Consider the following 26,198-nt stretch of genomic DNA (forward strand, 5'->3'; position numbering starts at 1 on the left):
TTAAATCTGATTTCAACGAATAATTTTTCTTGTATACTTTTTTTCTTTATTTTTTCTTCCTCCACTGTTATATTTAGTATTAATAATCGAAGCTGTCGAAATATATTATAACTATCATCATAGCCATTCATCCTGTTACTTTGACGAAGGTTCAAAAGTTTGATATGCAAATTGCAAGAATATTAAAGATCCGTAATTAATATAGCACGATGAGATTGAAATGATATGCTTTTATATTCTCTCTCTCTCTCTCTCTCTTTCTTCAAACTTTATTCATCTTCATCGAACTTACCAGATTTATGGTGACGATGAGATCGTACTGTTGCCTCTGACCTTTCTTTTTGTTCTTTCCCGTTTTAACGGAGGCAGCCTTAGGGGTGACTTTGACCTGTCCTTTTTGAGCTGTTGGCTTCTGCGCCGGCTTTGTCGCGACCTTGGCACCAGGAGCCCCCTTTTGTCCAGCAGCTAACGGTGCCTTTTGACCCGTCGCACCTTTCTGATTCACATGGCCAACTCCATCGGCTGGTTTGTTGCGTGCCTGATGGAAAAAAATATTACTTGTTAGATGTCACGAAGATACGATCTACTCGAACAATGATAGCGATCAGACGGGTCGAACCCATATCATAGTTTTTCTCCGAACTCCCTCGAACATAGTTGAGCATAGTCGAGCGTGCACGATGAAAAAAAAAGAAAGAGAGAAAAAAAATAAACAGAAAAACAAGAATATATTGTTAAAATCGCATAAAAATTCCTTTTTTTTTTCCCATTTGAAACACGCTGCGCCATTTGTAAAATGTTTCAAAAGAGAATGAGAGACTTATAACTCGATTATATTCGTTGCTCGTGTGTAAGCTCGCGTGAAGTCACAGCACCCGAAATGAAATTTCATTCCGCAAGAATCAGCAAGGACAATCAAAACAGAAGAAAGAAAAACGCGGGAAAATTTTCAAGCGAGAACGAAACCGACGAGCTTAAATTATCGGCTCGTAATTTTCGTTCCGTAGTCGGGAACACCTCGGAAAAAAAATAAGACGTTGGTGGTATCACCGTGGGCGGCCATATTGTCCGCTTGAAATAATAATCCTCATTTGCCAACGGTGTTTTATTGTCTCTCGTAAGAATAAGCTGTGAGAAATTGGATGGAGTTTTCTTCTCCACACTACACTTAAGAATTCGCGTCGCTTTATGATCGTAATGTTGCTCGTAAAACTCCCCCGAAATATGCGCCCGCAGTTTTGCCAATCTTATTATTCTGGAATGAATCATTTTTACGAGTCGGTATCATCGAGTCGGCCCGAAACTATCTACCGGAAACAGAAATCTAAACAAAATATAATATCGCGCGTAAACGTTTATCTTTTAAAAGTTTTATAGTGTCGATATTAGACAACGAAACGTGCGAAAACCATCTACGCGCATTTCACCATTTCATTTTTCATTCGAATTTGAATCTTTCACGGAAGAAGGTCTTCTTGATTCTTCCGATCATTGGAAGTTCGGAACGTTCGATTCTTATCGAACAAATTTTTCTATGAGAATTGCGCCGAAAATCTGGACAAAGGAAACATTCGATGAAAAAGAGGAAATGCAAAAGTAATCTTATTTCCGACGATCGATGCGACCAAGAAAGATACAAAAAGTGGGTCATCGCTGATCAGGAATCTCTTTCATATCAGAAAATCAGAAACGCTAGGAATCATTTTCTTTCTTTTCATTTTTTGTATTTTCTTTCTTTTTTCTTTTTTTTTTTTTCACGATATTTCGCGATAAATCCCTTTCTCGAGAATCGAATCGGACGAAAGTGTTTTCAAACGAACGCCCGCGACTCGCAGTAAACTTCGTTTTATAAATAAATCAACGTGAAAGCGGTTGGGACACAAGGACGGGATCTCTTTGAATCAGCGAAGAAATTTTAGATTGGAGTACGCAAACGGATTTGTCAAAGGCGTTATCGAATATCGCATTATCGCGATACGTTCGAATTCTAACACGATTTCTGCCTGGCGATTTAATACATCCTTTTTTTTCCACGCTATAAAATTCACGTACTTTTCGTGTCTTTCGATCCTTCGCCATTAAAATCGATTCGATTATAACAAGAACAAGGATATTCGATATTTTCAATAAACTCATCATATTCCTATCGAAGGAAATGTAGGTAGATTCGAACGAATGGATTTCCTATACCATTTTTACTTTAGAATGGCTGTATCGATATGGCTAGCAGATTGAAATTATCCGACTTGTATTGGTTTTATACTTTTTTGTTCTTTTTTCTTTCTTTTTGACGTCGGACGAAAAGAAGAATTCGAAATATTCGTCGCGAACGAGCTTTTGCGAATATTATCACTATAGAAATAAAAAATTCATTGCAGATTCGATTTTAACTTCTATTTTATCATCAAATTCGAACATGTTTTTTCTTTTTAGTTTTCCATTTTTTCTTTTTTTCATTTTTTTTTCTGAATAAATGATTAAAATAATACTTGACCGTTGTATAATCTTTTTCTGTACTCTTTGCACGTGTCACTTATAAATTCGATTTAGTGGAAAGCAAGAGAATCGATATTAAGCGTGTAACCATTTATAGGGAAGAGACTATAGAAGGTTTAACGTCCTAGAAATATGTCGAACGATCGTGTTTACGAACGAAAAATGCATCGACGAAATGAAAAGTACTTGTAAAAGGTGTTTATATAAAAAAGAAAGAAAAGAAAATAAAAAAATAATAAAAATAAAAATAGAAATAAAAAAAAAGAAAATAAAGAGAAAGGAGTACAAACGAAAGAATCAAATTGGACAGTGAAATGCGTTTCCTTGACCTCGTCGTTCTCGTCGCACGTAAAGCATAGTCTTTCTTATTCTTTTGTATTATTGCACCAACGGAAACGTGAAAAAGCTTCTCGGCGGTTTCCTTTCTTTTTTCTTTTTTTTTTCTGTTCATATTTTCAGTGAAAACGCGAGCATGTACACCGGCAAAAATGTTCTCTTCAGTCGAATACGAATTCGCGAAGCATGAATTCACGAAAGACAGGAACCTATGTGCTTACCTATCTCTATGTATTATATAATACATACATACATACATACATATATATATATATATATATATATATATATACATTCATCGAGATTTTTCAAGTGGCATTTTCGAAATCACGCGAATGGGTAAAAACAAAGATTTTTGTGCTTTAGCGAAATGAAAACGTTAGGGTAGCAAACATTTACAGTTTTGAGTGAGGGGTGAGGAGGAGGAGAAAAAACGAGAGAGAGAGAGAGAGAGAGAGAGAGAGAGAGAAGAAAGAGATTAATTAGGCGAACCGGAAAGGCCGAATGTCGAAGAAACGACGACGACCATGTTTCGCCGGTTCGCCCTGGGACTCGCTATTGTTTCGCGTTATACAAGCTAATGATGCCACGGAATTATTTGCGGTTTACTCTCTTTGATCTTTTTTATCCGTATCTCTCTTTATTTCTATTTATTTTCTAGCAACGTTTTTATTATTATTTGGTCTTTTCTTATTATCCAGCTAAAGTTTTTTTTCCCATTTTAATTTCGTGACTACGCTTCGAGACTAGGGATTCGAACGAAAGTATCGAAAGAATCGAGAAATAAAAGAAGAAGTAAAAAGAGAGACGTATCGATTTGAAAGAAAATAATTACAAGCCCGTTGGCAAATAGAGTACGATGCGATTTCAATTTTGAAACTTTAGTTTCGTTAGGTACTAACGATCGAATTAACAAAGAGGAAGAGAAAGAAAAAGAAAAAGAAAGGAAATGTAGAAATAGAGATGATTCTGCAAAATTGTTCTCTCCGTCGTTGTTATCTCGGAAACAAGGTTGAACGATGAAGGGCCTGGGAATTACTTCCTCCATTCACATCGAAAACGACTCCCAACTCGGTTCGTAGTAGATACGAATATCCGAAAACCATGCAGATTCGGCGGTTTGAATATCCGACGAGAACGCAAACGCGGAGAGAGTTTAGTTTGTTGAAACTAACTCCATCGATTCGGCGAAGAGTCATAAATCGAGGATGGCACGGAGATATGCTTGGAAAGAGCTAGAAACGTGTGAAGATATACCTTTATCTCGAAATTGATAATCCTTTTCTTTTTCTACAAGATATAATGATAAGTAAGAGAGGAATTTAAAAATGTAGAGATTTTATTTCGATCGAACGAGTTCGAATGACGAAAAAAAACGAAAGAAGAGAATGATTGATACCAGTTCGTCGTCTAATTTTTTATCAATAACCATTTAAGATGAAGAATTCCTGCTAAATATAGCAGAGTTGAAAAATATCCAAGGTTTATTCAAATAATAATTCGAGAAAGACAGAGAAATAGAGCAAAAAAAACAGAGAAAGAAAGAGAGGGAGAGAGAGAGAGAGAGAGAGAGAGAGAGAAATGGTATGTCTCGCGTGGGTAGATCCGTCGAGATAATTATAGCTCTTACCGTCTGCCACGTTCTTGAGTAAGGCACCGTCATACGTTGCGTACCCCGTGAGGAAAAGAAATGTTGCCTTTTCTGTATAAATGCGATTAACGAGACTCGCAATTTGATTCGCATTTCAATTCGTGCGATGAAAAAGTAACGACGTTAAATATATTTTCTAAGGTGAACATACGATTCGAGAAAAGATGGTAAAAACGAGATGACAATGACAAATTTGTCACTCGAATCAAGATTTTAACGAAGTTAGTATAATAAAAATTCAATAAATTTTTAATCTTTTAAACGATTAACCGTAAATAAACATATAATTGTAAATAAATAAATATACAAATTTTTTCTCCGCCGTTGTTCGTTTCTCTTTTTCTTGTTTTCTTTTTTTTTTTCAGACAATGTAAAAGCTAATTCGAGAAATAACATTTCCGTTCGTGCGACGGAGTAAATGACGTTTAATTATAAGTTACCCATGTAAAATGGGTACAGCTGTTAGTTTTCACGGCCCGTGATTCGTTCGTATCGAGTCAGGGAGAAAAGAAATACGACGTCGTGGGCTTTACTAATTTGCCGACCTTGTTCTCTCGTACCTACGATCTTGCTAACGTGCACTACCTGGAATATACATCTCATTAGCCGAACATGGGGAAACTCGAGGGGCAGCTTCGAGAAAAGTTTCAATGTTGCGATTTATCGTAACGAGTTGTTTAATTAGAGTTTAATAGTCAACTCGAAAAACGCTCGTAGTTTCTCTACAATTTGTTTATTTCTTTTTTATTAATTATTATATATATATATTGATTTAATTAATTTTTTTATTATTTAATTAATTCGTCGAGTTTAATACCCAGATTATTCTCCAGTAGATTTGCACGAATCGACGGAATCTTCGATCGATTGTTAGATATAAATAATGAATCTTTGATACGGTATACCTAACACGTTGCCAAATCGTCGAAGAAATCTTCGAGCTAACGAAGAAATCCTTGGTTCCTTTTTCCTCACGATAAAAGGTACAATTCTTGGCACGTATACACCGGATAATTTAATTTCCATATAACATTCGCTAACAACTTTTTTCGGATATCAATCTTAATCTATGCAATCGTATATCAATCGTATCTAAGTTTATTATAGCGATTAAATGTAAGAACGTTGAGGGAAGGAAAATGTGTAACGTTCGTTAGATATGTACATAAGTAATCAAGGTGTAACAAAAGCGAGTGAACTTTCAATGATTTCGACGGAAACAAATTCCCGAAAGATTGGAAGGAATTTGAGGATATTAAATTTCTTGGTAACCGATAAAAAAGAATCGTCGATACGTTTCATCGAGCGACGTGGTAGACCAATGGAAAGCAGCAGTATCATAGCCTGGAATGTTTTGAAATAGCACGAGTCCCCACTTCTTTCCTGCTCATGTTCTCTCCCTCTTTCTCTCTTTCTCTCTCTCTCTGTCTCTCTTTTACCCTTTGCACAACCACGACCGACTTCTACGAGCGAGCTCTTTAACATGAAATATTTTCATCGTTTCGTAACGCACTTTTATTCTCTGCTGGTCTTCAGAGAGATGTTAACAAGAAGAAAGAAAGAAAAAAAGAGAAAAAATGAAAAGAAAAACTACGAGTAGAGTAAATACCTATTACTTCAGAATTTCAAAGATCTTTCCAAAACTAACTTGGGGAGTAAAGTAGAAGAAAAATTAGCAATTCGAAAGAAATATCCCTTTAAAAGAGTATGGAACGAACTTATCGAAGGCTTCTTCTTCTTTCTTCTTCTTCTTCTTCTTTTTCTTCTTCTTCTTCTTCCTCTTCCTCTTCTTCTTAAGAAGAGTAAAACGAATGAGTGTTCAGAGAGAAAGAGAGAGAGAGAGAGAGAGAGAGAGAGTAACGCTGAATTCGTGACCCCTTCCGATTGGTTGAACATTTTCAGGGTGAACTGTAGCATTATAGCTGAGGAGAAGAGTGGCGTCATGAGAACCGAAGAAGAGACACGACTTGAAGAGAACCGCTTTTCGTTCAGCCCGTGGAGGGATGGGGGAGTAGATTTCTCAGCTTCGTCTTTCCACGTCGGAGCTTATAAAAGATATTCGGCACAGCTTGGACGTTTAGTGTTGGTACGAACGGCGAGAAGTGGCGAGGAGTAGAAGAAGAAGAACAAGAACAAGAGGAAGAAGAAAAAGAAGAAGAAAAAGGGAAGAAGAAACGAAGGTGTCCCGAACTTTATCTTTTCTGGATCCTGACGACTAAAAAAAGGAAGAAGAACAAGAACAAGAAGAGAAAGAAGAAGAAGAAGGAGAAGAAAAAAAATTAAATAAAATGGTTCGTTCAATGGTGATTTTTTGTGCGTTGTTGTGCTTATATGGATTGAAAAGAGAGAGAGAGAGAGAGAGAGAGAGAAAGAGAGGGAGAGAAAATAAGTAGAATAGGAAAGCAACGAGTTTCGTTTTTTGGCAAAGTTCCGACCGATCGACGGATTCTACCACCGTTCTTACGAGCCTTCTCGCTTTTTCTTCGGGCCAAAAGGGAATTTATGTTTTTATGTCCATTTTTCTTTTCCCTTTTTTTCTTTTTTCTTCTTTCTTCTCCTTCCCTTTTTCCTTTTTTTTGTATCATTATATATCATTAATAATACACGATCGATAGTGTGAATTCGTTCGGACAAATCGTATGACGGTATTGTACCTTTGATCATAAAATCTATGTATAGTATGTATGTATCTATGTATGGGTATATATATATATATATATATATATATATATATATATATATAAGGACTTTGAACAACGCGAGTGAAACTGACAAACTTTTCGTCTCGTTAACACGAACGACTCTTGAGAGTGTTCGTTCAATCCTTTGTGATTCGCTCTCGTGACTACTTTTAATTCCTCTTACTATGTATTACATAATTTTTCTCATTATCATTCCCATGCTTGTTTGAAACTCTTCGTCATTCGTTTGATTTGATCTGTTTCAGGACGAGGAACAAGTACAAAGTAAGTGGTAATCGCGTGTTATATCGGATGACTTCGTACATTATTTTCTCACGACTTATGTAATTAACGAGCATTGTCGAAGTTCACGTGACTATGCACGCGAAACAGAAAGAGAAAGAGAAAGAGTGAGTTGGGTAAGTTAATGCGGTTTGATTAACGACGATCGCGAAATGTTTTCGCGAAAATGCAAAGGGATTATTAGTCATAGTTGAAGAGGAAGATAAAGAGAAGTATAAGCACGTGCATGATATCTATTTATCGTTTCCACGTCAACAAGTACCATGTATCTAGAGATCGGAATAAGGTCGCAAGATAGATATATAGATCCTCGGTCTGCAGAGGTTTTATATTACGAGATGCGGAACTACCGTGTCTTTGAACGACCGACTTGACAACGGCGGCAGTGTTTCATTAAGATTTGTCGTTGCGACATGCAACTTGTTTTCGGTGTATTACATTCGCCATATGGTAACCGGGATCCCATTGAAATATCTTTTCAAATATATGAAACCTGTAAAAATTCAAATTTGTTTTACTATTATAATTATATATGTATAAACATTAACAAGAATGCTCTTTCGCGATTTTTCTAATTTTTTTTTGAAAGTTCAAGTATTAAAAAAAAAAAAAAGAAAAAAAAGGGAAAGAAAAAATCAATTATCACATATACCATTGTTCTCAAAGAAAAGTGATGTTACATTTGTTAAATCCGTTTGATATTGTATGTAATAATATCACGAGTTAAACTAAACGCTTTTGCGTGAAAGCGGTCGCATAAAAGCTGAGCAGTAAACTGACAGACGAGTTTAAAAGGAGGAAGTGAGCCATGTCGAAGATGGTTGCCAATGAAAAATAAACCATTGATTGACTCTGCCACGTTATTTCGATACGCACGTTCTGGTATAACCTATGTATGTATAAACAAATTGAAAACAGCAATGACGTTGCTGTTATAATTGGAATTAACTTAGTTTTCCTTGGTGAAAAATAGAATTAGCAATGACTGTAACATCTCGAAACGTTTCTCATTTTGATTTGTTTCTTCGTCTTTTTTCTTTTTCCGTTTCTTTTCATTTTTTTTTTTTTTTTTTAATTATTTTTCAACAAGTGAAATCGCTTTTTATTAATTTCGCAGTGCTCAGAAGAGCTTTCTCCATGTTTGACTCCACTAAATCCGGAAGGATCGAAAAGGAGAAGGTCAGGACGATTCTTAATACATTAGGACACACTTTTGACGACCATGAACTCGAAGTATTACTGAAACAGGAAGACGAAGATGGTGAGTTTCATTTTTCATTGACATTTTTATGGAAATTTCCAAAAATCGATGATATCTGTCGATCGAAAAAAGTAATAATGAAACGTTCAATAACAAAGTGTTGATTTACTTTTCAAAACACGATGAGAAGAATTTTTTCGACGTACGAGAAAACTCATTCATTGAGTTTGCAAAAGAGAAGGAAGAAGAGGAAGAAGTAGAGTAGGACATCGCGATCGGACAGCGAAACTATTAACGAACGAGAAACTCGTTACGAGATAGAAAAGTCTCTCGAACTTCGACGTAATTTATATCGTACCGTAAGATATTAATTAAGATCGTATCGTAACGGAACGTTCGAGTAACCGCTTCGAGGGGGATTAACGTTCTCTCTCTCTCTCTCTCTCTCTCTCTCTCTCTCTCTCTCTCTCTCATTCTATCTTTCTCGTTGTCTCTCTCATTCTATGTACTTACAGCAAACAAAGTAGTTATGGAATTTACAGAACTGACCGATCCGGTTTCGTTATAAATATAACGTCACTCGCAGCGTACCGTAAAAATGGCGTTTATGTGTAAAAACAAAGAAATATAAGTTCGAGAGATAGAAATTCTTTTCGTTTTATAACGAAAAAAAGAAGAAAGAAAAGGAAACGAAAGAAGGAAGAGAAGAAAAAAAAGAAGAAGAAGAAAAAGAAGAAAGAAAGAAAGTTTCAAAGAAAGTAACGGGATATAAATCTTGCAATTTCTTTTGCATAGGCAATATATGAAATTTTAAAAACGTCGAATCCGATTAAACTCTTTCTGTTACTTCCGTCTATCGAAAGTTATTCGTGTTATATCGTGATCGATTTGGAATCGAAGATGTAAAGTCGAGAAGTATCGTACGAATAAATCCAACGGATTAAACTGTAGCGAATGGCTATCGAAAGTTCCTACTTTTCTTCTATATAACCTTTCTTTTTTTCTCTTCTCTTCTTTTCTTTTTTTTTTTCTTCTTCTTCCTTTCAAACCAACAATGGAACGGCTTTATCAGCGTTCGACGTCGTTTACGAACGAGACTCGCAGGTGCTTAGCCATTGTAGCACGGTTGAGCCTCTAAATCGGTCCTTAAATTAGATTCGGTTCTCTGAATTGCCTCGAAATCGAGACAATGCTCGTGCAACTCCGCGTCCTTTATGCTTTCCAGGTGTACACAGGGAGTATTATCATGCAGATAATACCATCGCTATCCGTGCTTCGTCGCTTCATATGTATTACACATGTATGGTTTACTGTATGAACTTGGATAATGATTTCATCTCGAACGTACTACTATCTTCCTCTACGTTTATTAAGTTAGACGAGAGAAAATCGAACGTACTCGTTAAATTAAAATCCGTATATATATATATATATATATATATATATATATATATATATATACACATCATCATCGTGTATATTAAAATATAAAAAAAAATATTGCCAATATCGATTCGAGATATTAATTAACACGCGGATCGTCCATTTTTTTCTTTTTGCTTTTTTTTTAGGAAGCGGTAAACTGGATTTTGATTCGTTTTATCGAGTGGCAACGCATTTCCAAGAAGAGGACGACGAGGCACTTCAAAAAGAACTCAAAGAAGCTTTTCGTTTATACGACAAAGAGGGAAATGGTTATATACCGACCAGCTCACTTCGCGAAATCTTGGCAGCTTTGGACGATCAAATAACGCCTGATCAAATGGATGGTATGATCGCTGAAATCGATACCGACGGTTCCGGTACCGTTGATTTTGACGGTGAGTTTTAAGCGTTTCAATTTATGTTATTTATACAATATTATGGCAATAAGAATGAACATTGACTGAAGTGCGAGATTAAGAGGCAAAGCAGTATTTTATTTCTTTGAAATTAAAAGCTTCTATGAATTTAACATTAATAACGGGAAGACATTTGTATGTTCATATATATATATATATATATATATATATATATATACATACATGTATGTATGTATATGTATATATTCTCCTATATCAGGTGCAAAGGCTAAAATTTTAATTACGCGTAATATCTCTAGCCTAAAGCTTTACACGAATGAAAGGAACTTCTACCTACACTCCGACCTTTATTCACGCTTGGCTTTGTGCGAATATTCCTCGTTTACCACGTTTTCCATACTATATGTGTGAATTTCTAAGTAGCTACAACAGACGCTTCAAATTGGACTGTTAACAACTTGCACTTGCAAAAATACATACACAACGAAATTTTCAGTTATGATGGGTACACGCGAAAAAATTTCTAATTTTCTTCCATTAAAAATCATGCAAAAGTTAAAAGTAGGATTATTAACGTTGTCCTCGTATATTTTTGATGTAAAGCAAGTAGATAATTTAAATAAAGAGTCTTATTATAAATTTGAAATATCTTATAACGATATCAACGAAGCTATTTCTTAAAGTCCAGATTGTTATGGAAGTATAAAATTGAAATTTATAAATGATATATAACTCTATCTGAAATTATTTGCTTCTATTATATTGTGTGTGTGTGTGTGTGTGTGTGTGTGTGTGTGTATAGGTACGTATGTAGCAACAAGATAGAAAAAGAAAACTAAATTTTCTTTTCGCGTATGACGAAGCTGATAAGAGAAATAATAAATACAGAAGTCTCGTTAAAAGGTATGGAAACGAAAATATGGTTGGACGGTCCGAAATCGATCGAACGTTCTTTAACTTTCTCTTCCATTCTTCTTTTAAAGTTGGGTCACGCGAAATCTTTTCATGTTTCAAAAAAATGCATCCTTGGACTTTCGAGATATATTCAATTTATTTTTTATATATAAAATTTATTCGTTCGATGATTTCGAAATAATTTTATTTTCGTTCTTAAACGCGTGAAATTTTTCTTCGGTCGTATTCTAAAATTGCCATAATAAAATATGCATTTGTGCGTAATTACATGTATACATCTAAATGCACGGTAATGATAGTAATAAAAGTATTTAATTGACTCTTACTTTAAAAGTAACAAAGAGACGACTTCTTTATAGTCGGTTGTTTCACGTATCTGGAGCAAAACATAATAATTCACAGTTTATAATCCGAAAAAAGGTATAATAGTAATGGGCCATTTATGATTGAACGCGTTACGAAGAAAAGTAATAAAGAGTTATTCATGATCGATTCGAATATTACGAAGCGATATAGGAAAACGAGAAATTATTGACTTATGATACCTATGGCGATCGTAAATGAAGTAAATGGGGACGTTGTGAAGTAGTAATATATCGTATGATACCAGCCTCGATTCTTGATAGATGAAAAGTAGTAGTAACGGACGAATAGTGATCAGACGTAGAAGTCGTCTACCTAGAAAATAAATTTTTTAGATTAAATGAACTTAATCACTATTTGCGTTTGGATTTTTACAGAATTCATGGAAATGATGACCGGTGATTGAGACCAAAGAGGATCCCTCTTAAAGGATATTTTCTTTCAAATTAAATTATCAAAGCTGTGCCTTCTCAACGCAAATCAATATCGCCTTCGTTGAAAATATTATTTATTGTAATCATTTTGATGCTTCCGTATCACTCGATGCGATACTCGTTAAATTAATTTTAAGCTGAATTAAAATAATATATGTATGTGTGTGTGTGTATGTATGCACGCTTAAGCGTAGGACGTATCCTCGCATTGATGCAATAATGTACGATAGAATTTTACGAAAAAAAAAAAGAAAAAAGAAAAAAAAAATGAAAAGAAAAAATACAACGAACGTATTTGAAAGAACCGAAATAGAAGTCTTTCTTTCTTTCTCTTTTTCTCTCTAATTTGTATCAGATCCTTCATTACAATAACAACGTTTGTGACGCATAACGAATGATCGACGATAAAAAGAGTAAGGTTTCAAAGCGAAAATATTAGCTGTATCAACGATGCTCTAAATACTTTCTATGAAAGGATCTCTTGTCTTATCAATCGACTGCTTTCTACATCCGCACATAAAGCAGCCATTTAATCACCGTTTGCTACGGATTAATGGCACTGTGTTAATCACTGTCGATGATAAACCAAGTTGTAACGCAGTAACGTGCCATCATTGTAAGTTATGGAGCATACCGATAGTGAACATTACTCTCTCTCACATGTCTAATGAATCGATAACTATGCTCGCTAGTTTCTACTCGTTTTTATCAATTCAGAATTCTTTCATTTCTTTCTCTCTCTGTCATGGTTAAAAAAAGATAAATGAAACGAAAAAAAAAAGAGGACGATTCAGTTTTTCGAATTTCTCGACTTATTATTACCTACTTAATAATCAATTGTTGACGTTATGAAAATAAAATTCGGTCGTGAGATGATCAATGAAATAGAGATCAGCAGTTTCCATTCTGAATATCGTTCGGAAAGTTCCGATCGATTGTGTCATATCCAAGGGTTTCGATTTCAGACCTCGACTTCTGCCGACTAGAATATTAAAGTTCGTAGTTCATACTTAAATGGACGTAAACCAATTCGTACACGTCAAGGAATGTTATCAACTACATACATAGATGAAACTTAGATCGTTATTGTGATTGATTTGATACAATTATCTCTGTCGGTCTGTCTCGTTACGTTAACACGGTCATATTAAATTTGAACGAGAGAAACGACGAGTTAAATGAATTTAATTTTGTTCAATGTTCCGTTTATCTAACCGTTCTATTTATTACATTTGCAATGTATAGGTTCATGCAGAAGAAAAGAGAGAGAGAGAGAGAGAAAAAAAGAAAAATGTAACGAAGATCGATAAAGCTTAAGGAGGGACCTTCCTAATTCCTTTCTCTCTTAAAGCTTAGGAACGTTAAAGGATCGCTAGCAATAACACGGTGCTCTAAACATCTCGAATATCTAACTACGAACACTGAAACGAAGATAGAAAGAGAGCATACGATCGCTTACGTAATAGGATGAAGCAATTTCGGCCGAGACTCTCCACGGGAGCAATTTGTTTCCGCGTTAGAGAATAGCTAGAAAAGGAAGAGGGATAGGCTGTACCATGGCCTCCGCTGCCGATTAAATACCTTCTCGACCCTTAGATACAATACTGAAGATCTTAACACGATGCTGAGACCCATAAACGTGAAAGGAGCCTATCAAGGTTACATTTAGTAGCAAGTTTAGCGTGTCATCGAACGATAACGTGGCTTTATCTTTTCTCATTCTCTCTCTCTCTCTCTCTCTCTCTCTCTCTCTCTCTCTCTTTCTCTCTCTTTTCCTATTCTTTTTCCTCTCCCTTTTCTTTTCAACGATCACGTCAAATGAAGGAAAAACAAGAGGACACATCTTTTAGCTAAAACTTTTAGCTAATCTTTACCTTAAACTTTTTGTTTCTCGATGCTCGAATCCGTCAAGCTTTCAGAACGAGCTACTTTTCTCTTTTTATGTACGAATAAGAAAGAGAGGAAGTGAGAAAGAGAGAGAAGAATTCAGAACCCCCGGGAAGTTCCCAGAAACGGCAAGCTCTCTCGGCTCACCCCTCCTATAACCCACTCAAGTTTTGTCCGAGTGTTTGCGAGGGAGACCCGGTAGTCGCTTCTGAAGGATCAATAATTGGGGCCGACTGCAACCCGCCCTTGAAAAGCTACACTCGAACGACAGAAACAGGAAGGAGGACTCATGCGTTTTCTCTCGTTTGAAAAATGCATGATAATCGGTTTCTATATATACGTGTGTGTGTGTATATATATATATATATATATATATAAATGCAAATAGTTATATATGATCGAATTTGTCGTTATGTCCTTTAACATTATCGAAAGAATTTCATTTTGAATTATTTCTATTGTCAAATGCAGGAGAATTTATCAAAATAAATAGAAGAACGAATAAAATACGAGAGAGAAATTATAAGAGAAAAAAAGAGTGGCTTGTACTTTTCTTAACTTTTCTTTTTCTTTTTTCTTTCTCTCTTTTCTCGTAACGTATAGACGATCCGATGACATTTGCTTTCATTATCTTTACATCGTATCAAAATTAAGTTGATTGAGTTTAGAATAATTAACAACGATGTATACGACGTCGACAAAGTTCTCGCCGTCTGCCTTCAACGATGACACCAGGGACCATATGACACATGAGAATTAATGGCATCAGTCTCGACATTAGACATGTTCATAGACCAAATCGATAATGCGAAACGAACGATGGCGGTCTAACGATCTAACGTTATGGAACTCTCTCTCTCTCTCTCTCTCTCTCTCTCTCTCTCTCTCTCCCTACCTCTCTCTTTCCATCTATTTGGATCATTTTGTTTTCTTCCTTTTTTCCTTTTCTTTGCTAAAAAGAGGAAACGGATACGACGTTACGTGTATCGTGAACATATTCACTTTGTTCGGAAGAACGATTATGGCTCTGACCCGATTCCTAAGCGTTCCACATATCTTCGTTGTACGCGACGGCAAGTTTTCTCGCCGTAGATAAACCTACACGTCATATTCCAACGTCACTTTTATCTCTCGCATTACTCAGAATTGCAAACGTGAAATTTTCCTTTTATGGTACTTCTGCGACAAATATGTACATACTCCTAGTCGATAACAACTTTTCACAAAAGAGTGGATACGTCCTCCTTTCTTATTCTCGTATTTAGGTTAACGCCAATACTTTTCTTTTTCTTTTCTTTCTTTCCTTTTTTTCTCAATATAAATAAATGCTAAAATCACGGTGAAAGCAGTTATATCACGAGATATTACTAGCTCATATTCGCGTAATACTTGTTGATTCGTTAATAGGATATATGTAAGTACATCGAACTAAGTAAGTGGATATAGATGTCTATATTATATCTTTATTCTTATATACTTTTCTTGATTGATTATTTAATGAAATAATTATTAAAATATTACTAACGATTTACGAAAATGTCGATCGATCGATACTTTTTTTCTCTCTCTTTCTCTCTCTCTCTCTCTCTCTCTCTCTCTCTCTCTCTTTTAAAAAAGAAAATCTTGAAAAAGAATATAAAGAAGGCCGGCAATCGGGAATCGAAGAGACCGCCCTTGGAACGTGTCAGTGCACCTGTGTCTGAGCATGCTCTGGGAACATCTGTACTCGGTTAATAATTGAAGCGAATGGAACTCGATCGTTGGTAGCTCTAACGGTAGAGTTTAGAAGGGGGTAGAAATTGTCTAAGGTAATGGTTCTCAAGCTAGCCCGAATATATATATATATATATATATATATATATATATTAGAATAATTCTCGTTTATTGAAAGAACATATTGAAGAAAGAATATTCTTTGAAGCCTAAATTACATCCGTTACATGTACGAAAAGATAGAAAAAAAAAAACCAATAAAAAATACAAAAGATACTGAGACGTTAGATATAGACATTATGTCGCTAACTAAGGCAAAACCTTGAACCTGAAATAATCTCAAGATATCTGAGAGATTGCTAAAGGATATTTTGAGAACCGCTGTGGGTGGTCTAAGGTGTAGCAACGGGCCATCGATCGCGTTCCCGTTCTTCGGTCTAAACTCCGAAACGAATGGATCTCGCTTGCCCCTTTTTTCTTCACACCCTTCTGATGGTCCATCAGCCAGCTTCGAGTGAGAGGAGTCACTCACAGGCATATCTCTCCCTCTCTTTCCCTCCCCCTCTCTCTCTTTTTGATACTCGTTCTCTCTTATATCGCTTTTGTATCTCTACGACTCGTACTCGTCAGAAGAGTACTTTAAACGAGTCAAACGCGATCGTTTCCGACGCGCTTCCTTCCATCCTTTTATTTGCAAAGTACTACTCCAAGTACTACTCTACGGTGCGAAAGCTGGACTTTCCTGAGTGTACAGAGACGATCCGATTGCACGACCCTCAACGGAAACTTTATCTTAGCTTTACCGTTAACGAGCTCCCTTGACAACGGAACTCTCGTTGTCGAGTTCCGTTGAAATTTACTTCCTTTCGAAGGTAAATCAAACTGCGTTTTCTTCTATTTTCGTCTCTCTCTCTCTCTCTCTCTCTTTTTCTCTTTATCCTTCTTTTTTTCATTCCTGATCAATTGTAAAAACTATACGCCGTTTAACTAAACTCGAGTTGTGTTATAGATGAGTAAACGTAGAAAAGATCAACGATCGAAAATGAGAAGTCTTAACGAGTCGATTTCAGGTTCGACGGAATAATGACGTTCGCTTCGTTAATTTCGTTGATTGATCACGGAGTTCCTCGAATTTTGTCACAGTTTTCTCGAGAGTACTCGATTTTGCCAAAGGGACCTTTGAAGCGTTTCAAAGTTTCAAAGAAGACACGCCGAGCCGGGGAAAAGCGAACATCGTGATATGAAAGATGGCCCGGTTTAGTCGCGAGACCTTATGAAAAATGTCTCTGAAAAAGAAAATAAAAGGGAAGGATAAGTAACGCGAAAGATCCACGCCTCGGGAACTTTCTCAAAGTGCAGACCGCGTAATTACTACGAACTACTTTGTGCCACGTACGAACTTTCTTTTCCTTTCTTCTTTTTTTTTTTTTTCTTTCTGTCTTTTCTTTTCTTTCCTTTATTTTTTTTTCTTTTCCTCTTTTTTACCTTTTCCCTTTTACAAGTCCCAGGCGCATTTATGCATACATGTTCGTTGTTGTTAGAGTTCGTTAAAAAAAAGTTCAAGATCATTTTCTAACTTTTCTATTAGTTGGCTTTTCAACGCCGATCGACCTCGTCATCTCGCGATTTTCTCGGAATACTTACTTCGTTTCATGGCTCGACGATCATAGCTAGAGTTATTGTCGATCGATGAATGAAGATAATTAAGAAAATAATTATAAAGAGATGTGTCAGTGGGTATTTAACCTAACATATTGTACGATAAGAAACACACAAGCGTTAAGTAGTAATAAGGTTCATGCAATACTACGGGATTCGTTCACTAAGAGGACGAGTAATCTAATATTAATATAGAAAATAGAAGACGTGTGGATATGGCATGCCTCTTTCTATCTATGTATGTATATATATCTATATATACCTATATGTATGTAGATTTACGCATGTAGAAGTCATGAGCATGCATGTACCATATATGTGACCGTGTACTACGTGATTGCAGCTTTCTTGGAACAAAATCCAAAGATTCTATCTCGTCGTTTTGATCGTGATCGACGACGTTCTAAAATTCTATGATAATTCCTTATTCTCAATCCTACCGTATATAACGTGTTATCGTGTGGCGAAGATCTGTAATGTTCAACTTTCTAAATCAAGTATATGTATAAAGTATATGTATAAAGTATAACATAGTTGATATATAATAGTGTATATGTTTATATGCGTGTATATATATGTATATATATATATATATATATATATATATATATATATATATACACACACACACACATAATTATTTATGCTAGTGTTCTCTACTGCTCTACGGCAAGAGTGTCTATGATCTAAATGTCTAGCTATGTATCAGCTAAATAGCTAGTACTAAGATTTTAGCTATATGTGGATTATGTCATTTTAGTATGTACCTGGCTCAGGCTTCTAAAGCTACTTGTACTGGCGCTGCGGGCCTGCAAACACAAGTACAGTACAGGTCACCAATCACCACACACTGCAGTTGGAAAAGTACAAAAAGACATATGGTATAGATACATAGAGTCGATAGATAGATAGATAGATAGATAGATAGATAGATAGATAGATAGATAGATAGATAGATAGATAGATGGGTAGGTAGGTAGATAGATAGGTAGATACTAGATAAAGAGATAGATACAAATAACATGGATACGTAATATAGTATGTATAGGCAAAGATAGATAGAGTTATAGATAGAGGACATAGTGTGATTATGCACGGGATTTACTTTCTAGCAGTTTGCGTAAATAGATAGAGAAATAATACGTGCGTGTGTATGTATATGTATATATATATATATATATATATATATATATGCACATACACGTATCGAATGTACAAGTTTGAAAAAAAGAGATTTCTTTTAACAATCATTTTGTCTTGACAGTATGAAAAACTTTAAAAATGATTTTTTTTCTTCTTAGGAATATTACATAAAAAAATATATATATATATTCGTTAACGTGTTATTAAGGATATTTTCATTCTTGGCAACGTGGAGTTTTCAAGCAGGAAAAGCTTTCCATATCGCCAAGACAAGACATGGAAACCGAACTCGTAGTACTTGTTAGATTCCAAATATTGTATCACGTAAACATAGCACATATATAGCACTGCACATTTAACATATACCACAGCATAGGCATAGAGCTCTCAGCGTTGGACAATTTAACGAGCCAGTTTTCGTGTTAATATTGTTTTTGTTATGTCAGTCCGTCGTTTATAATATTTGTACACCTAAAGCGCTTATCACAAAATGCAAACTTGTTATTCATGTATATTATCGTATATCGGTAAAGGTAATGTACTTTTTTTTTTATATATATACCTAATGATCTATGTATAAGTTTTGATAAACAAAACCGTGTTGAAATAGTTTCGTGAACGTTTCATTGTTGCAGCATATAGGTAGATAGGAAGGTTGAAATTCTATTCACAGATATGATCATGTTGTTAAATGAATTTCACGTCATTTTGATGCTCCCCACGTTCTAAACCAATGAAGATAGTTGGGCGACGAGTTAAACTTAATGAAATTTATCTTCTATTCACGGTACGTAAATGCGAATTGTTACGAAATAAAGGACTCTCGTGGAAAAGTTCGATTCTTTTAATAACAGATAACTGCGGCTGCTCCTAAAATAAATAATTATTATAGAAAATCTTCGACGAAAATTCGCAAGTTTCACTGATCGCAACACACTCGAACGATAATAATATCTTACATATTTTTTATGATCGAGTCTTTCTTTTTTACTTTTTCTTTTTCTTTCTTATGACTTTGCACTTGCTACGTGACGATGCAATTTATGATAGTGTAATATAATCGCTCTTTTTGTTCGTTTATATTTTTTTTCTTTTTTTTCATAAAAAAAATCTAAGATAATGAATAACGTAATGGACATCTTGAATTCTTTGTATATTGAATTCTTTATATATCTTACATGAAAAGGTCATTGTCGATAGTAAGTAGTAAGAGGTAATTAAAAGAGTATGCTCGCGTGAGTTGTCAGTTGAGAAATTTAGACTTTGCGAAGAGAACGATAAAACAAAGGGAAATCGCTTGAAAAGAGAATAACAGAATATTTGTATAATAAGAGAATGCCAAACTTTAAAATCGCCATTTATCGTCTAATTACTCGAAACAGACGATGAGATTACATTTCATGAAACGTCAAAAGGATCTCAAGACGAATGACAAAAATTAATTAATTACACATGAAACGATAGTTAACAAGTCTGTTGCCGAGATCATATAGGTGTCTTCTTTCTTTGACGAACTTCCATCAAACGTTGTCAAAACGATTCGAAAGAGATATAAAGACTGATGAGATTTTGTATTTCTCTCTCTTTTTCTCTCTCACTTTCTGTCTCTTCTACTTTTTATCTCACTCTCTTTTAAAAATGAGAAAGACGAATCTTACGGATCCTAAATTAACGAAAGCGAGCAAACGGAAGTTATAAAAGTTGTATCAAGGAGAACTGCCAGACGAATTTCATACTAAAATCATTTCATGGAAATTCTCGACAGATATACTACTAGAAGTTGCTTCCGGAGGTAATTTCAAATGAAACCGTTCTTAAAATTACATGTATATATATATATATATATATATATATATATATATATATATATATATGAATTTATATATGTATACACACACGGTTATGTTCCTCGAAATAATTCGTTTATTGTTCAAAAATATTACGAGACGCGAAAAGTACCTTGTCCTAATTAATTACTATGAAATGTAATAACATTGTTTTCTTTTTTTTCCTAGGAAAATCTCTTCGACTTCGATGAAAGATATTTAGAACGATGCATCATCGGTAGCGAAAGAAAATAAGAAAAATAGAGAAAAAAAAAAGGAAAAAAAATATTGAACAAAAAAGAAAAAAGAAAGATATAAAGAAATATCGGTAGGTTTATCGTCTATATTGATTTCCAATATCGTTTATATATCGTCGAAGGAATTTCTCGTCCATGTACCTTCGTACTTTTCACGTTGCTTTTCATTTCGGTACTTCTACGATTACCCGTCCATTAAATCGGTGGGGATTCTCTTCGAAAGCTACTGGTGAATCGAACGTACTATACATAAAAGAGCTGGCGAGTGAGTTTTCTTCGTGCAAGGAAAAAAAAAATAAAAAAAAAGGGAAAGAGGAAGTAAGAAAGAAAAATCGAGAAAGAGTGATATCACGCGTAAAGCTTCGAAGAAAGTACTTCAACGAAAGATAAAGAGAGAGAGAGAGAGAGAGAAAGGAAAAGAGAGAAAAAAAAATAAGAAAAAAAAGAAAACGGAAGTTCGATAAATTTTTAATGCCAATTCGAACGACAAATCCTTTTTTTAAAATCGAAGCCTCGAGAGTTCGAGTACGTAAGACCACTTCAATCCACGAGTCATTAAAATGTTAGCCGACCGTAAACGAATCGCTAATTGGATGCTTCTTAGTCTAGCTAAAGCACGAACAGCTGCTTGAAAATTAATGACGATTTTGATTTCAAAGGTGCCACCAAAGTCTATGTTTCGTTTAAGCTTTTACATCGGACGACGAGAATATGAAAATCGTGCGCGAAATTCATAATTAGTCGAGTACTTTTCATACATACGTTTATAATTAAAATCGTTGAAAAATATTCCATTAAACGTGGCACCAAATCCTCGTAATCGATGATAATTAAAAAGTATATACGTTTAATTCGATCACTTAAATACATTTTTGAAGTGTTAACGAAATAAATAATGCAATGCATTACCAAGGGACGAATAAATTCGTAAAAAAGAAAACGGAAAGAAAAAGAATAATAAAAAAAAAAAAAAAAAGAGAGAGAAAAAACGGTATCTAATCGTATAAATCGGAAAAGGGATTTTCACGTCTTATTTTTGCTACCTTTAAATAAGCTCTTTCTTTTGAAATGGCCGTCATCCGTTCGCGAGAGATAATTTCGCGTGAAATTGTCGTAGACGTAACCCCCCGAAAGTGGAAACGTTAATGGACGATAATATTTCTGCGGTATCTCCAATTATGGAAATCACCTTTTAAAAAGTTTAGTCCAATCCGCGCATTTTTCAGTTAACTCTCTTATTTTTTCCATTTGGCTAAACTCGAATGTTCTCTTTTTTTCCTATTTCTCTCTCTCTCTCTCTCTCTCTCTCTCTCTCTCTCTCTCTCTCTCTCTCTCTCTCTCTCTCTCTCTCTCTCTCTCTCTCTCTCTCTATCTATCTGTCTTCCCTCTCTTTCTCTTTCTCTCTCACCCTCTTTTAAGTTGCACGCGATGCCGCAGCTCACGCGATAACAAGAAACAAAGTTTGCCTTTTTGCGACGTCCAGAACCGAACAAGACGGCAAAGTATCTCTTCTCTCAACTTTTGACTTGGTAAATAAAAAACTCAAAAAAAGCTTTATCCAGTAGAAGAGTAGAAGAGTGAACGAAAGAATGGGAGTGATATAGAGTGACTCTATCTTCTTTAATTTTGCTTTTCATGTTTTCCATCCAACAACAAAACCATGTCGAATTTCCGATAAAAATGAAACTCTCAATTATTTTACTTATCTACACTTCCCTATCGATAAAAGATATCCAGACTATAATAAAGCTATGGATTAATGGACTTTCTTACGATAAATTTTCTCGAGAGCGATCTCGTTCTTGATTACGGTCTTGATCCTCGTTGTTGATCTTACCACATTTTCAAAGTTTGCTTTTTATCCTCTCTTTAGAAAGAAAATCGCCGGAAAAACGATTCTTCCATCGTTTAAACATTTCCTAAGGAATATTCGTGCAAACTCGTTGGAAGAGCATTGAACGTGTATATAACTATGAAAAAAAAAAGGAAAAAGAACGAGAAATCGAGTTTGAATTTCAAATGTTTACGAGAAACGATAAAGATAGTGACAATAGCTTTTAGCGAGACTATCGATCGTATTTACGTTTATCGTTATGTTGCCACTATATCGAAAACGACAGAGTCCTTTTACGAGAATGAGAGAAAGAGATAAAAATATATATATATACACACACACACACACACACACACAGACACACAGACAAAGAGGGAAAGAGAAAGAAAGAGGGTGAGAAAGAGAGACTATTTTCCGCAGTACCAGCTCGTCTAGAGGCCGAAGTAAAAGTCCCGAGAGAAGCGTTACAAGCACGGATTCGACTTGAATGGAAGATCCGTCGGTTCGAGGAGAGACTCCTGAAATTTTTAACAAGGCGCTACCTAGAACGTGCTAGGAATTCTTGGGAAAAACGGCTATCACGGTTCATGTGTCATCTCTATGTATACGTACTGCGTATACATACGCACACACACGTAAAATGTATACGTAGTACGTGTATAAGAATTCACCGGTGTCACTGCAAAACATGCGATAAGAAAATCTTCTTTGAATGTACATATATTTTTTTTAAATATAAAAGATTACGATAGAATATATAATTCCTCGATCTCTCTGTAACGACGAATTTTCCTTACTCTGGATTACACGAGGACATTATTGTAAATCGTATATAATCTTGTTTCGGTCGATACCGATGAAAGCCTTTAAACCAATTATTCGAATTCTACGAGAACTAATTAAAGCGAAAATGTATAATATGTTCTGAAATGGAAAATCGCGGTATACTTATATATACACATGCAAATGTACACATACATGCAGGATGGAGCAATAACTTTAATTACTTTGAATATCTTCGTTCTTTTTGACGATATGGAGAAACTTTGTTAAGAAAAGTTATACTGTGCTGAAAGAGTCATAATATAATAATAATAATCTTCTTGCAAGAAGACACGTAAAGGATATATGAAGATTAACTGTGTTTTTTAAACGAAATTATATGTTTTTGACTACATTGATCGAACAACTTGATATATTTCATGGAATATTATCAATCCATATATGTCGAAAAGTTATTAGTTTATAAGATATTTATAAACTCCTATTCAAGCGTTTCTCCTACGCTTTACTCTCTGCTTATACTGCATTTACTTTGTGCTTAGTTAGCGTATTTATTTAAAGTTTGTACGAATTTCAGTTTTGCAGATATTCACATGTAAATGGAAGAAGTGGTTACTAATAATAAAGAAAAAATTGTTTCTTCAATGAATAAAGGATTTGTTTATTAATTATTTATTATTATTTATTAATTTATGTAATTTTATAAAGTAACCAAAACCCGAATTTTGTTTGGAAAATAAAATGAACAAGATTCTTAACAATTTGTTTATAAAAATTATTTATAACAAATTGTTAATTAATTATTAATAATACGATTAAAAAATAGAAAAAACTCTGTCCTTTAAAATGGTATTCGTTTCAAATCTCTATGACGACTAGTTCCAAAGATATACTCATGTAAATGGAAGATATAGCTATTTATAATATAAAAAAAATTTTTTTTGCAATAAACAAAGAATTTGTTTATTAATTATTCATTAGTTTATATAATTTTATAAATCAGTCGAGATCTGAATATTTTTTAATAATGTTCGTAAGAATTTGTTTATAAAAATTGTTTATAACAAATTGTTAATTATTAATAATACGCTTTAACAAATAGAGAAAAATCTGCATTTTTTTAATGATATTTGATTCGAGTCTCTACGACTTTTAGTTTCGGAGATATTCCCATGTAAATGAAAGAAGTAGCTATTAATAATATAAAAAAAATGATTTTTTTATCAAAAAAAATAATGTTTATTAATTATTTATTAATTTATATAATTTTGTAGATCTGAATTTTGCTTTTTTTTTGCAAAATACGATGAATCAAGTTCGTAAGAATTTGTTTATAAAAATTGTTTATAACAAATTGTTAATTAATTATTAACAATATCATAAAAAAATAAAGAAAATTTTGCCCTTTAAAATGGTATTTATTTCAAATTTTTACGACTTTTAGTTCAGGAGATATTTCCATGTAAATGGAAGACATTTACGTTGACCTACTAACCTATATAATTTCATTCAACTTAGTACAATGACACACTGACCTATATAAATTCCAAGAATTTACGCAACCCAGCTGGGTAACCTACTATTACTATACTACTACTACGAACAGCTGTACTAAATGAATTATGAATGAAAATCTTTGGAAGGCGATATCTTCGGAACGGAAAGTCGTAGAAACTTGAAAAAAACACCGTTTTCAAGGATAATTCATTCTCTATTTATTTAAATAATGCAATAATATTGTTATAATAAAATCGATTTTGTTAATAATTTTTTAAATTAATTTTTTTCTTTTCTTTCGTAATAAAGACATATCTATAATGAAATTATTTTAATTTTTATTACAAATATGTAAATTTTATTTTATTTATTTAAAAAATAGGATAAAAGATCTATTAATAGACCGATAATGCATGAAATTGAAAGATCGTAAATTCGAAAAACTTTTCTTTTATAACTTACTTACTACTATTCTTACTATATATTAATCACATTTTTATACATGATTTTTTAGTAACATTTAAATAAGAATACTTTTTAAACTAATAATTTTTCGTCAATGGTGATACTTTTTTATAAAGAAAATCGAGCTACATCGATCAATGCGATGAAAGACTTATGATTCCATTTAAAAAACACAATTGACCTATATATTTCCTTCACGTATTCATCTTCAGAAAAATGATTATTGCTGTATTATGGCCATATGACTTTCGTAAACAAAGTTGCTCCATCTCTTTAAAAAGAAATGAGATATTCAAAGTTATTGCTCTCATCCTGTTTATATATATATATATGTATATGAAAAGCACTATTCCTTCCATCGTAATCCTGAAATCCTAAATTCAAAGTCAGGAAGCGTTTCCAAGTAACCGATTCTGTTCCTTAAAATTGTGAATATCGTGGAAAACGTGTAGAGCTTGAGGTTTCTCTGTTTAAGATTTCATGGGATGAGAACGGATCTATTTGATCCTGCGAAATTTCCTTGGGATATCTCGTTACAGCAACGTACGGTTGAGTTTACATTTAGAAAAAAGAGAAGAGACTAAAAGTCGATGATTTGAATTAATCGTGACGATCGTAACTTCGCGGAGAAAGAGTCGAAAGAACAAAGATCATTCTGTTTTATGAGACTATCGAATGTAATCGAATAGACTAGTATAAAAGTGAGAGAGAAAAAAAGAGAAAGAAAAGAGATAAATAGATAGAAAGAGATAAAGAACGAATCGAAAAAGTTTGCCATCCGGTTAAAGTCAAACTTAATTTCCGAAACCCAGAGGGGTAACAAACTTCCGCTTATCATTCGTACACCAAAGTGATACTCGATCAAAAGTTCAACCGTAGGATCGCAAATGCGATCACTGATTTTACTTTAATTAGTTAAGAGATCTTCGAGAAAGATGACAAATTGATGTTA

At 34.2% G+C, this 26,198-nt stretch overlaps 2 protein-coding genes across 6 annotated transcripts in view; one reads left to right on the forward strand and one right to left on the reverse strand.

Moving 5' to 3' along the window:
* Positions 1-26,198, reverse strand: part of LOC122630335 (neo-calmodulin-like) — a 90,454-nt gene that overhangs the window by 11,668 nt on the left and 52,588 nt on the right. For 3 of the 5 annotated variants that reach the window (XM_043814741.1, XM_043814742.1, XM_043814739.1), the window contains one exon: positions 293-538. In XM_043814741.1, the coding sequence (XP_043670676.1) occupies positions 293-538 (246 nt within the window). Of the gene's footprint in view, positions 1-292; positions 539-18,208; positions 18,251-26,198 lie in introns of all 5 variants that reach the window. The other 2 variants (XM_043814740.1, XM_043814738.1) reach the window with 1 other exon arrangement.
* LOC122630336 (troponin C-like) lies at positions 6,473-12,486 on the forward strand. Its single transcript, XM_043814744.1, has 5 exons — positions 6,473-6,774; positions 7,431-7,449; positions 8,585-8,728; positions 10,240-10,488; positions 12,126-12,486. Exons 1-5 carry the CDS (start codon positions 6,772-6,774, stop codon positions 12,152-12,154), a joined length of 444 nt encoding a protein of 147 aa, XP_043670679.1. The 5' UTR covers positions 6,473-6,771; the 3' UTR covers positions 12,155-12,486.

This window comes from Vespula pensylvanica, chromosome 7 (genome assembly GCF_014466175.1).
Source record: "Vespula pensylvanica isolate Volc-1 chromosome 7, ASM1446617v1, whole genome shotgun sequence".
In the NCBI taxonomy this organism is placed as follows: Eukaryota; Metazoa; Arthropoda; class Insecta; order Hymenoptera; family Vespidae; genus Vespula; species Vespula pensylvanica.